Genomic DNA, 13,219 nt, shown 5'->3' on the forward strand with positions numbered 1-13,219 from the left:
TTGAGCCAATCACCTCCGACCCTCATTGATTGACACCGCTCTCACCCACTCACCTCCCACCGTGCCCCTCCCGCGCTGCCTCACTCCCTCCATTCCTATTGGCCGCGGCGGGGACTGACACCCGCCTCCACCAATCAGACCGCGGAATGGGCGGGACCAAGCCCCCCTCCTTCCCCTTCCCCTCAGAGGCGCGGGCGCCATTTTGCGAGCAGCGCCCGAAGGCGGCGGCGGCGGCGGGAGCGGGGCCGAGAGCGGTGAGAAAGGAGGAGGGGGGGGGGGGGTAAAGCAACGATAGCGATAAAAGGGCGGGGTTATCGCGATAGGGGCGATATCGCGATATGGGGTGGGGGGCGGGGCAGAAAGGAAGGTGCTGTTGTTTCTTATCGGGGGGGGGGGGGGGAAGAAGGCCGGTAATGGCGGCCTAATGGAAGGTGAGGAGGGGGGTAATGGAGGCCTATGGGGGGGGAATGGGGGTCTGTAGGGGGCAATGGGGATCTATGGGGCGCTATGGGGGTCTGTGGGGGTGTTAAAGGGGGTCTATGGGGGGATATGGGGGTCTATGGGGGGTAATGAGGTTCTGTGGAGTCTCTATGGGGGTTTAAAGGGGGTCTATGTGGGGGAATGGGGGTCTATGGGGGGATATGGGGGTCTGTGGGGTCGGTATGGGGATCTGTGGGGTGTTTATGGGGGTCTATGGGGGGTCTACGGGGTCTCTATGGGGGTCTATGGGGTCTCTATGGGGCTCTATGGGGGGTTGGATATGGGGGGGGCTCCTTGTGCTTCTCTTCCAGGTCCATTCCCCCCTCCCCCATTCCCCTCCATTGCCCCTCCCCCTTTACCCCCCCTCCCCCCCTCAAATAGGCTCTTCCCATAGGGGGGAGGGGCCCACGTGGAGCGCGGTTTTGGGGGGAAAAGAGCGGATTTGGTCATTTTGTGGTTGTTTTAATGGGGTTTACTCTCCCCTCCCCCCACCAACACCCCTGTTTTGGCGTTAAAATCGCCCTTTTTGGGGTAAATTTGTCCCTTTTGGGGGTTAATTCACACTATTTTGGGGGAAATTCATCCCTTTTGGGGTAAATTCGTCCATTTTTGATGTTAATTTGCTCCTTTTTGGGGTTAATTCACCCTTTTTGGGGGTAAATTCGTCACTTTTGGGATTCAAATCAGTGTTTTTGGGGTAAATTCACCCCTTTTGGGGGTAAATTCGTCCCTTTTTGGGTAAATTTGTCCCTTTTGGGGGTTAAATCAGTGTTTTGGGGGTAAATTCGCCTTATTTGGGGTAAATTTGCCCCTGTTTGGGGTTAATTCGCCTCTTTTGGGGGTAATTTCTCCTTTTTGGGGGTAAATTTGCCCCTTTTTGAGGTAAATTCCCCCCTTTTGGGCTAAATTTGCCTTTTTAGGGTTCCATAGTGCCCTTTTTGGGCTTAAATTCCCCTGTTTTGGGGTTAAAATCACACTTTTTGGGGCTCAACCCCCCTTTCCTCCCTTATTAATTCCTTCCTATTAATTATTAGATGCTTGTTATTAATTAATAAGTTCCTGTCATTAATAATTAGATCCCTGTCATTAATTGTTAGGCCTTTAATATTAGTTATTAGGTCCTTTGTATCCTAATTACCAGCCCTTATTGATTATTAAGCTTTTCCTATTGATTAATTGATGCCTATCATTAACAATTAGGTCCCTAATGTTCATTATTAGGCCTTTAATACTCATTATTAGACTCCTAATATTCATTAATAGATTCCTAATAGTAATCAGTAGGCTCTTAGCATCCTCATTAATATCTGTAATTAATTATTAGACTCTCCTATTAATTAATAGATCCCCTCTGATTAATCATTAGGCTCCTCCCTCCTCATTAATACCCCTTAGTAATCATTAGGCCCTTCCTATTAATTACTAGACCCCCATCATTAATTATTAGGTGTGTTTTATTAATTATTAGGTGGTTAATATCAAATATTAGGCTCTGTGTATTCTCTTATTAATTGCTAGGTTCTTCCTATTAATTAATGGACCCTTATCATTAAGTATTAGGCCCCTAGTATTAATTAATAGACCCCTAATGATCATCAACGCCATTATTAAGCCCCTCCCCCTAATCATTACCACCGTTCCCCCCATTATTAGGGGTTATTAAGCCCCTTCCAGCCAATTATGAACCCCCCCATAATTATTAATAGCCCTTACTAGTTATTAATGGGTTATTAAGCTCTTCTTAATTATTAGCCTCTAATTATTAACCCCTTAAGCCCCATTATTTGCCCCATTCCCTTCATTATTAGTGCCAAGACCCCTTTGTAAGCCCATTTCCCTCATTTATTAGCCTCTTTCTAATTATTAATCCCATTATTAGGCCTTTAACCCTAGTTATTAACCCATTATTGATGCCCTTCCACTAATTATTAGCTCCTCTAATTATTAACACCATTATTAGGGCCCTCCCAGTAATTATTAATCCATTATTAATGCCCTTCTGCTAATTATTAGCCCCTCCTCCTAATTATTAACTCATTATTAGGTGACTCCCCCTAATTACTAACCCATTATTAACTCCTCCCCCTAATTATTAGCCACCCTTTATTATTAACTCCATTATTAGGCCCCTTCCCTTAATTATTAACCCATCATTAACCCCTCCCCCTAATTATTAGCATCTTCCCTACTTATTAACCCCATTATTAGGCCCCTCTCCCTAATTAATACCCCATAATTAACCCCCTACTATTAGCCCCTCCTTTATTATTAACCCCGTTATTAGCCCTCCCCACCCCTCCTCCCCACCACCAGGGGGCGCCGTTGCGACGGGCGGGGGCGTGGCCTCGAAGCCCCGCCCCCTTTTTAAGCCCCACCCCCTTCCTCCCCCCCCCCCATTGTTTTTTCCTTAGGTTTTATTGCGCCGGCGGCGACCGTAAGTGCCAAATTCTCCTTTTTTCACCCCAAAAACCGACCCCCCCCCCCCCCTTTCCAAAATGGGCTCTTCAGCCCCTCCCCCCCCCCCCCTTTCCACACAACGGGGGGGGGGGGGGGTGTTCAAAAACAACCCCCCCCAAAAAAGCCCCAAAACCACCCAAAAATGCCCCAAATCCGGGCGGGTTTCCCCTTCCTTCCCCCTCCCCCCCCGCGCTGCGCCCCCTCCCCCCCATCACCCCCCTTTGGCCCCTCCCCCCTCCCCGCTTCGGGGTGTTTTTGACCCTTTTTCAGGCGTTTTTTGAGGGATTTTAATGATTTTTTTTTTCCTTTTTTTTTTTTTTTAATTTTTTATTTTTTCCCCTATTTTTCTCATTTTTTTATTTTTTATTTTTTTCCCTTTTTTTTTTTTTTTTTTATTTTTTTGGCTCGGTTTTTCCATCGCTTCCGGCCTTTTTCCGGGCCCCGCCCCCCTCTCCTTTAAGCCCCTCCTCCTTTCAAGCTCCACCCACTTTAAGCCCCGCCCCCTCCCCCCCAACAACAACCACCACCACCTTTGAAGTCGCCGCCGATCCCCTCCCCCCACACCCCTCCCCCCCAGCACCGGAGCGGCTCCAGAGCCCCCCTACGGTAAGAAAGGGGTCGAGGGGGGGAGGGGAAGTGAGGGGGGGTGGTGTCCATTGGGACCCATAGAGCCCCATTGGGACCCATAGAGCCCCATTGGGACCCATAGAGCCCCATTGGGACCCATAGAGGGAATGGGACATCAGGTCTACCTCCATTGGGGTCCATTGACCCCGCCCCCCGGGGTCCATTAGGGTCCATTGACCCACATTGGTACCCATTGAGCCCCATTGGGGTCCATAGACGGTATGGGCTATCAGGTCTACCCTTGTTGGGGTCCATTGACCCATTGGGGTCCATTGGGGCCCATAGAGCCCCATTGGGGCCCATAGAGGGAATAGGATATCAGGTCTAGCCCTATTGGGCTCGCTGCGCCTATGGGGCATCAGGTCTATTCCCATTGGGGTCAATGGGGCCCCCCCCATTGGCCTCCATATTGCCCATGGGCCATCAGGTCTACCATATTGGCATCCATTGACCATTGGGTTCCATTGACCCCATTGGGCTCCATAGAGCCAATGGGCCATGACGTCTACCCCATTGGCATCCATTGACCCCATTGAGCTCCGTAGAGCCCATGGGCCATCAGGTCTACCCCCATTGACTTCCATTGACCCAGCCATTCATTGACCCCATTGAGCTCCATAGAGCCCATGGGCCATCAGGCATACCCCCATTGCCATCCATAGAGTGTGGGGTATCAGGTCTACCCCATTGCCATCCATTGCCCCAGCACCCAAGGGCATCAGGTCTACCCCATTGCCATCCATTGACCCTAGCACCCGTGGCTATCAGGTCTACCCCCATTGCCATCCATTGACCGCATTGCCATCCATTGACCCCCATTGACCGCCATTGCCATCCATTGACCCCATTCCCATCCATTGACCCCCATTGACTGCCATTGACCCCATTGCCATCCATTGACCCCCATTGCCATCCATTCACCCCCATTGACCACCATTGACCCCATTCCCATCCATTCACCCCCATTGACCACCATTGACCCCATTCCCATCCATTGACCCCATTGTGACCCATTCCCCCCCTTTAGGCCCCCCACCCCCCCCCCACCCCCCCCCTCCAACCACCACCATGGCCAGCAACGTGACCAACAAGACGGACCCGCGCTCCATGAACTCGCGGGTCTTCATCGGGAACCTCAACACGCTGGTGGTGAAGAAGAGCGACGTGGAGGCCATCTTCGCCAAGTACGGCAAGATCGTGGGCTGCTCCGTGCACAAGGGCTTCGCCTTCGTGCAGTACGTGGCCGAGCGCAACGCCAGGGCGGCCGTGGCTGGAGAGGACGGGAGGATGATCGCCGGGCAGGTGTTGGGTGAGTGGGGGGCATATGGCGTACTGTGGCGTTTAATAGGGGGGAATGGCTAGAATGGGGTTTAATGGGGGGAATGGGGTTTAATAGGGAGGAAATGGGGTTTAATAGGGGGAAATGGGGGGAAATGGGGTTTAATAGGGAAGGAATGGCTAGGACAGGGTTTAATAGGCAGGAAATGGCTAGAATGGGGTTTAATAGGGAGGAAATGGGGTTTAATGGGGTACAATGGGGTTTAATGGAGTTCAATAGGGCAGGAATGGCTAGAATGGGGTTTAATGGGGGGCAAGTGGGGTTTAATGGGGAGGAATGGGGTTTAATGGAGTTCAGTAGGGCAGGAATGGCTAGAATGGGGTTTAATGGGGAGGAATGGGGTTTAATGGAGTTCAATAGGGCAGGAATGGCTAGAAAGGGCTTCGATAGGGAGGATATGCGTTTTAATGGAGTTCAGTAGGTCAGAAGTGGCTAGAATGGGGTTCAGTAGGGAGGAAATGGGGTTTAATGGAGTTTAATAGGGCAGGAATGGCTGGAATGGGGTTTAATAGGGAGGAAATGGGGTTTAATGGGGTACAATGGGGTTTAATGGGGGGGATGAGCGCAACGCCCGGGCGGCTGTGGCCGGGGAGGACGGGAGGATGATCGCCGGGCAGGTGTTGGGTGAGTGGGGGGGGTATGGGCGTTCTATGGCGTTTAATAGGGGGGACATGGGGGGGAATGGGGGGGATATGGAGTTCAATGGGGGGAATGGGTAGAATGGGGTTTAATAGGGAGGAAATGGGGTTTAATAGGGCAGAAATGGCTAGAATGGGGTTTAATAGGGAATGGGGTGTAATAGGGGGCAATGGGGTTTAATAGGGCAGGAATGGCTAGAATGGGGTTCAATAGGGAAGAAATGGGGTGTAATGGGGTTTGATAGGGGGGAATGGGGTTTGATAGGGGGGAATGGGGTTTAATGGGGTTGAATAGGGCAGGAATGGCTAGAATGGGGTTTAATAGTGAGTAAATGGGGTTGAATGGGGTTTAATAGGGAGGGAATGGGGTTTGAAAGGGGGGAATGGGGTTTAATGGAGTTTAATAGGGCAGAAATGGCTAGAATGGGGTTCGATAGGGAGGAAATGGGGTTTAGTAGGGGGTAATGGGGTTTAGTAGGGAGGAAATGGGGTTTAATAGGGAATGGGGTTTAATGGAGTTGAATAGGGCAGTAATGGCTAGAATGGGGTTCAATAGGGAGGAAATGGGGTTTAATGGGGAGGGATGGGGTTTAATGGAGTTTAATAGGGCAGAAATGGCTAGAATGGGGTCCAGTAGGGAGGAAATGGTGTTGTATCGGGGAAATGGCGTTTAGAATGGGCAGAATGGGGTTTAGAAGGGAATGGGGTTTAGTAGGGGGAGAATGGGTTTGATGGGGGAAATGGGTTTTAATGGGGGGAATGGGGCTTAGAAGGGGGAAAATGGGGTTTAATGGGGGAATGGGGTTTAGTGGGGGGGGGAAGGGGTTTGAGATAGTGGGTACTCACCGGGGTTCAATGGGGTTTGATATAAAAGGGGTTCAGTGGGGTTTAATGGGGAGAATGGGGTTTGATGGGGGTAAATGGGGTTTAGTAGGGGGCACCACTGACCCCATTGGCACCCATTGACCCCCATTGCTGCCCATAGTGGCAATGGGCCATCAGGTCTAACCCATAGACTTCCATTGATGCTATTGCCACCCATTGTTCCCATTGACCCCCATTGGTGCCCATAGTGACAATGGGCCATCAGGTCTAACCCATAGACTTCCATTGATGCCATTGGCGTCCATTGTTCCCATTGCCTCCCATTGAAACCCATTGACCCCATTGGGTCCATTGACCCCCATTGGTGCCCATAGACACAATGGGCCATCAGGTCTAACCCATAGACTTCCATTGAAACCCATTGCCCCCCATTGTTCCCATTAACCCCCATTGGTGCCGATAGACACAATGGGCCATCAGGTCTAACCCATAGACCTCCATTGATGCCATTGGCGTCCATTGACCCCCATTGGTGCCCATAGCAACAATGGGCCATCAGGTCTAACCCATAGACCTCCATTGATACCATTGCCCCCCATTGTACCCCATTGCCCCCTACCCCCCCTATAATAACACACCCCTATGGGGCTGGTCTATGTCTGTGTGTGCCCCCCCCCCTATATCTCTGCACCATAGACATCAACCTGGCGGCCGAGCCGAAGGTGAACCGGGGCAAGGCCGGGGTGAAGCGCTCGGCAGCTGAGCTCTATGGGTCAGTACCTGCCCCACCTTCTCCGGCCCCTCTCGTCAGGTGGGGCCCCACTTGGCTTCTATCCCCCCCCCCCTGCCCCATATATAGAGAGAGCCCCCCCACACTTTGCCCTAGAGATCTATGGGGCACTATGGGGCTCTCAGAGTGGAAATGTGGATGCTTATAGTGTGCATTGGGGGGGGTTCTGCCCCATAGATCTTCGTTTGATCTCGACTATGATTTCCAGAGGGATTATTATGACAGGTAAATAAGGGGGGGATGTGGGGTGGGGGGGTGGGGACCCATAGAGACCCATAAAGAACCTATAGGGATCCATAGAGAGCCATAGAGAGCCTGTAGGGACCCATAGGGACCCTATACACACCCCATAGGTGACCTATAGAGACCCCATAGCCCCCCCATAGACCCCCATATGTTTCCATAGGCACCCCATAGATACCCCATAGACCCCCATATCTCCCCATAGACACCCCATAGACCCCCATATTTCCCCATAGGCACCCCATAGATACTCCATAGACTACCACAGACCCCGCATAGACCCCCATATATCTCCATAGACCCACATAGCCACCCCATAGAACCCCATAGACCCCCCATAGCCCCCCACAGACCCCCATAGTCCCCCATAGACCCCCCCATAGACCCCCCATAGACCCCCATAGACCCCCCATAGACCCCCCATAGACTCCCATAGACCCCCATATCCCCCCCATAGACCCCCCCATAGACCCCCATAGACCCCCCATAGACCCCCCCCTCACTCCCCTCACCCCCCCATACAGGATGTACAGTTACCCAGCGCGGGTCCCCCCGCCGCCCCCCATCGCCCGCGCCGTGGTGCCCTCCAAGCGGCAGCGGGTGTCCGGGAACACCTCCCGCCGGGGCAAGAGCTTCAACAGCAAGAGCGGCCAGCGGGGCTCCTCCTCCAAGTCCTCCAAGGGTACTTATGGGGCGCTATGGGGTGTCTATGGGGGGCTATGGGGGTCTATGAGGGTCTATGGGGGGTCTATGGGGGTCTATGGGGTGCCTATGGAGGGCTATGGGGGGGTGCAGGCAGCGCGCTGCGGCGCGGCCGCTAGGGGGCGGTATAGTGCTGCAGGGGGCGGGGTCAGATGAGGACACGCCCCCTCTATGGGCCAATGGGAGCGGGTGTGCAGGCGGCGCGGCCACTAGAGGGCGGTGGGGGAGGGGGGGGGAGGGGCGTGGTCAGACAAAGACACGCCCCTTCTATAAGCCAATGGGGGGGTGCAGGAGGCGCGCTGCGGCGGGACCGCTAGGGGGCGGTATAGTACCGAGGGGGCGTGGTCAGATGAAAACACACCCCCCTCTATGGGCCAATGGGAGCAGGTGTGAAGGCGGTGCGGCCGCTAGGGGGCGGTATAGTGCTGCAGGGGGCGGGGTCAGCTGAGGACACGCCCCCTGCTCGATGGGGTATGGGGGTGAAGGGGGGCGAAGGGGAAGGGGGGGGGTTTGGGGTTGGATTTGGGTGGTTTTGGCTCATTTTGGGGTGAATTTGGGTTCTTTTGGGTGAAATTCATCAGATTTGGGTCATTTTGGGTGAATTTCATCAGTTTTGGTTCTTTGGGGGTCAGTTTGGGGCATTTTGGGTGAATTTCATCGTTTTCGGCTCATTTTGGGGTGAGTTTGGGTCCTTTTGGGCTGAATTCCATCATTTTTGTTTATTTTGGGCTGAATTCTGTTGATTTTGGCCCATTTTGGGCTGAATTTTGTCAATTTTGGCCCATTTTGGGATGAATTCTATCCATTTTGTCCATTTTGGGTTGAATTTGCTCATTTTTCCCCGTTTTGCCCTATTTTGGGTTGAATTCTGTCAATTTTTGTCCATTTTGGGGAAAAATTTGTCAATTTTGGCCTATTTTGGGCTGAATTCTGTCCATTTTGGCTGATTTTGGGCTGAATATGACCAATTTTGTCAATATAGGGCTGAATTTTGTCCATTTTGGTCTGAATTTGATCATTTTTCTCTGTTTTGCCCTATTTTGGGTTGAATTCTGTCGATTTTTGTCCATTTTCGGGTAAATTTGGTTGATTTTGGCCCATTTTGGGGTAAATTTGGTCGATTTTGGCCCATTTTGGGTTGAATTCTGTCGATTTTTGCCCATTTGGGGGTAAATTTGGTTGATTTTGGCCCAATTTGGTTTGAATTTTGTCAATTTTGGCCCATTTTGGGGTAAATTTGGTTGATTTGGGCCCATTTTGGGTTGAATTTTGTCGATTTTGGCCCATTTTGGGGTAAATTTGGTCGATTTGGGCCCATTTTGGGCTGAATTGCGGCGCTTTTGGGTGCGTTGCAGTGAAGGGCGATGACCTGCAGAGCATCAAGAAGGAGCTGAGCCAGATCAAGCAGAAGGTGGACGCGCTGCTCGAGAGCCTGGAGCGCCTCGAGAGGGAGCAGAGTGAGCCCCGGCCCCACACTTGGGGGGCAGCCCCATAGAATCTATGGGGCAGAGACTGGCACGTGGGGGGGTTGAGCTGTGGGGGTGATATATGGGGTTTATAGGGGGATATATGGGGTTGGGGGGGGGATCTGTGGGGCTGCCCCATAGAATCTATGGGGCAGAGCCTGGCATATGGGGGGGTGAGCTATGAGGTTCATATATAGAGCCTATAGAGGTTATGGGGGGTGTAATGGGTGGATCTATGGGATTCCCCATGGAATCTATGGGGTGCCCCATAGAATCTGTGGGGCAGAGTCTGGCATATGGGGGGGTTGAGCTGTGGGGTTGATATATAGGGTCTATAGGGGGATATATGGGGTTTAGGGGGAGATCTATGGGGTGCCCCATGGAATCTGGGGGGTCTCTATGGGTCTCTATGGGCTATCTATGGGGTCCCTATGGCTCTCTATGGGTCCCTATGGGCTCTCTATGGGTCTCTATGGGGTCTCTATGGGTCTCTATGGGTCTCTATGGTCTCTATGGGTCTCTATGGTCTCTATGGGTCTCTATGGGGTCTCTATGGGTCTCTATGGGGTCTCTATGGGTCTCTATGGTCTCTATGGGTCTCTATGGGTCTCTATGGGTCTCTATGGGTCTCTATGGGGTCTCTATGGGTCTCTATGGTCTCTATGGTCTCTATGGGTCTCTATGGTCTCTATGGGTCTCTATGGGTCTCTATGGGTCTCTATGGGGTCTCTATGGGTCTCTATGGTCTCTATGGGTCTCTATGGGTCTCTATGGGTCTCTATGGGTCTCTATGGGGTCTCTATGGGTCTCTATGGTCTCTATGGTCTCTATGGGTCTCTATGGTCTCTATGGGTCTCTATGGGGTCTCTATGGGTCTCTATGGGGTCTCTATGGGTCTCTATGGTCTCTATGGGTCTCTATGGGTCTCTATGGGTCTCTATGGGTCTCTATGGGGTCTCTATGGGTCTCTATGGTCTCTATGGTCTCTATGTGTCTCTATGGTCTCTATGGGTCTCTATGGGGTCTCTATGGGTCTCTATGGGTCTCTATGGGTCTCTATGGTCTCTATGGGTCTCTATGGTCTCTATGGTCTCTATGGGTCTCTATGGTCTCTATGGGTCTCTATGGGGTCTCTATGGGTCTCTATGGGGTCTCTATGGGTCTCTATGGGTCTCTATGGGTCTCTATGGGTCTCTATGGGTCTCTATGGGGTCTCTATGGGTCTCTATGGGTCTCTATGGTCTCTGGTCTCTATGGGTCTCTATGGGGTCTCTATGGGTCTCTATGGGGTCTCTATGGGTCTCTATGGGGTCTCTATGGGGTCTCTATGGGTCTCTATGGGTCTCTATGGGGTCTCTATGGGTCTCTATGGGTCTCTATGGGGTTTCTATGGGTCTCTATGGGTCCCTATGTTTCTCTATCTCCTCCCCATAACCCCTCCCCCTCTCTCTCTCTCTCCCCTCCCCCCCAGAGCTCAAGAGCGAGAAGGCGGAGGAGGAGCTGTGCGGGGGCGGGGCCGGCGCGGGGGGCGGGGCCAAGAAGGAGGAAGGGGCCGGCGGGGGGGGGAAGGGCGACGGCGACGACTCCCCCGAGGAGGGGGACCTGGAGGAGGAGGAGCCTGAGGAGCGCGAGCACGAGCAGGTGGGGGAGGGGAGATGTGGGGCTGGGACCCATAGGGGGCTATGGGGGTGGGAGCCATAGGGGGCTGGGTGCCATAGGGGGCTATGGGGGTGGGAGCTATGGGGGGCTATGGGGATGTACCCATAGCGCTATGGGGCTGGGAGCCATAGGGGGCTATGGAGCTGGGAGCATTTATGGGGCTGGGAGCATCTATGGGGGGCTATGGGGATGGGAGCATCTATGGGGGGCTATGGGGCTGGGAGCCATAGGGGGCTATGGGTCTGGGATATGGATCTATGGGGCTAGGATCTATAGGGTTGGACCCCATAACCTCTACCCTATAAAACCTATAGGGCCTGCCCCATAGACCCCATAGCCCCTATAGGCCCCATAGGCCCTGCCCCACATAATCTATGGGTCCCACCCCACAGCTCGAGTCCCTGAAGGGCGATGAGAAGGAGGCCGAGGAGGGCGAGGACGACCGCGACAGCGCCAATGGGGAGGACGACTCCTAAGCCCCGCCCCCTTCCCCCTTAAGCCCCGCCCCCTTCAAGCCCCGCCCCTTTTTAAGCCCCTCCCCCATCCACCACAGTGGTATCGTGACCCCGCCTCCCTCCCCCCCTCAATCCTCCCCCATAGGTCCGTTTAGGCACGCCCCCGATGACGTCATTGGCTCCGCCCCCCCCTCCCCCCCCTCCATCCTATTGGTTCCCCCCCACTTCCGGTTGATTTTGATACCTTCGGGATTGGCTTCATTAAAGGTGGAAACGTTTGTAATGGGGGGCTATGGGGAGACCATATATGGGCATGGGCAGGGCCATAGAGACCATATATGGGCAAGGGGGGACCCATAGAGACCATATATGGGCATGGGCGGGGCCATAGAGACCATGAATGGGCATAGGGGGACCCATAGAGACCATATATGGGCATGGGGTGACCCATAGAGACCATATATGGGCATGGGGGGGGCCATAGAGACCATATATGGGCATGGGCGGGGCCATAGAGACCATATATGGGCATAGGGTGACCCATAGAGACCATATATGGGCATGGGAGGACCCATAGAGACCATGTATGGGCATGGGCGGGGCCATAGAGACCATGAATGGGCATAGGGGGACCCATAGAGACCATATATGGGCATAGAGGGGCCCATAGAGACCATATATGGGCATGGGCGGGGCCATAGAGACCATATATGGGCATAGAGGGACCGATAGAGACCATATATGGACAAAAGGGACCCATAGATACCATATATGGCCATATAAGGACCTATAGATACCATATATGGACATATAGGGACCTATAGATACCATATATGGACATACAGAGACCATATAAGGACATACAGGGGCCTATAGACACCAACGAGAGGCACTCAAGATGGCGGCGCCCATGGAGGTAGCTCCTCACCAATATGGCGGCCCCCTCCAGACACACAAGATGGCGGCGCCCACGTCACCGCCCTGCCGCTGATTGGTCCGTTGGGCGTTGGCGACCTTTGATGACGTCAGAGAGCGGCGACGAGGAGCGGACCTGATTGAGACCCCTTGGGGGGGCGTTAAAGGGGCCGCAACCGGCTCGAAATGAGCCGAAAGCGCCCCCAAATCGGCTCAAATTGACCCAAAACCACCTGAAAATGACCCAAAACCGGCTCAAATGTCCCCAAACCACCCAAAATGCCCAAAATCGGCTCAAATTGACCCAAAACCATCTAAATTGCCCTAAAACAGGCTCAAATTGCCCCCAAACTGCTTGAAATTTCCCAAATTACCCCAAAAACAGCACAAATTGCCCCAAAACCACATAAAATATTCCAAAACACCCCAAATTGCCCCAAAACCACTTAATATTGACCCAAAACCACCTCAAATGTCCCCAAACCACCCAAATTGACCCAAAATCGGCTGAAATTGACCCAAAACCTGTTGAACCTTCCCAATCTGACCCAAAACCAGCTCAAATTGCCCCAAAACCACATAAAATATTCCCAAACGCCCCAAATTTTGCCAAAATCGCCTGA

The 13,219-nt window shown here is 52.8% G+C and overlaps 1 protein-coding gene and 1 long non-coding RNA gene across 3 annotated transcripts; both read left to right on the forward strand.

Annotated features, from left to right (window-relative positions):
* The first annotated feature begins 164 nt into the window (after positions 1-164).
* LOC133226436 (uncharacterized) lies at positions 165-2,963 on the forward strand. Its single transcript, XR_009729505.1, has 2 exons — positions 165-254; positions 2,892-2,963. It is a non-coding gene; the product is annotated as an uncharacterized LOC133226436 (long non-coding RNA).
* A 1,636-nt stretch (positions 2,964-4,599) lies between these two features.
* On the forward strand, positions 4,600-11,752 carry LOC133226435 (heterogeneous nuclear ribonucleoprotein C-like). Of its 2 annotated transcripts, none has more exons than XM_061380014.1 (7): positions 4,600-4,873; positions 7,063-7,177; positions 7,334-7,381; positions 7,924-8,081; positions 9,457-9,558; positions 11,039-11,208; positions 11,619-11,752. In XM_061380014.1, the coding sequence occupies exons 1-7, from the start codon at positions 4,633-4,635 to the stop codon at positions 11,700-11,702; spliced, it is 918 nt and encodes a 305-aa protein (XP_061235998.1). In that variant the 5' UTR covers positions 4,600-4,632; the 3' UTR covers positions 11,703-11,752. The 2 variants fall into 2 exon arrangements, with proteins under 2 accessions (XP_061235998.1, XP_061235999.1); XM_061380015.1 differs by having other exon boundaries at positions 7,063-7,138; positions 11,619-11,718.
* The last annotated feature ends 1,467 nt before the right edge of the window (positions 11,753-13,219 follow it).

The sequence above is a fragment of the Neopsephotus bourkii genome, unplaced genomic scaffold (genome assembly GCF_033783945.1).
Source record: "Neopsephotus bourkii isolate Nb327-2 ecotype Australia unplaced genomic scaffold, CSIRO-AGI_Nbou_v1 NB_1782, whole genome shotgun sequence".
Taxonomy (NCBI): domain Eukaryota; kingdom Metazoa; phylum Chordata; class Aves; order Psittaciformes; family Psittacidae; genus Neopsephotus; species Neopsephotus bourkii.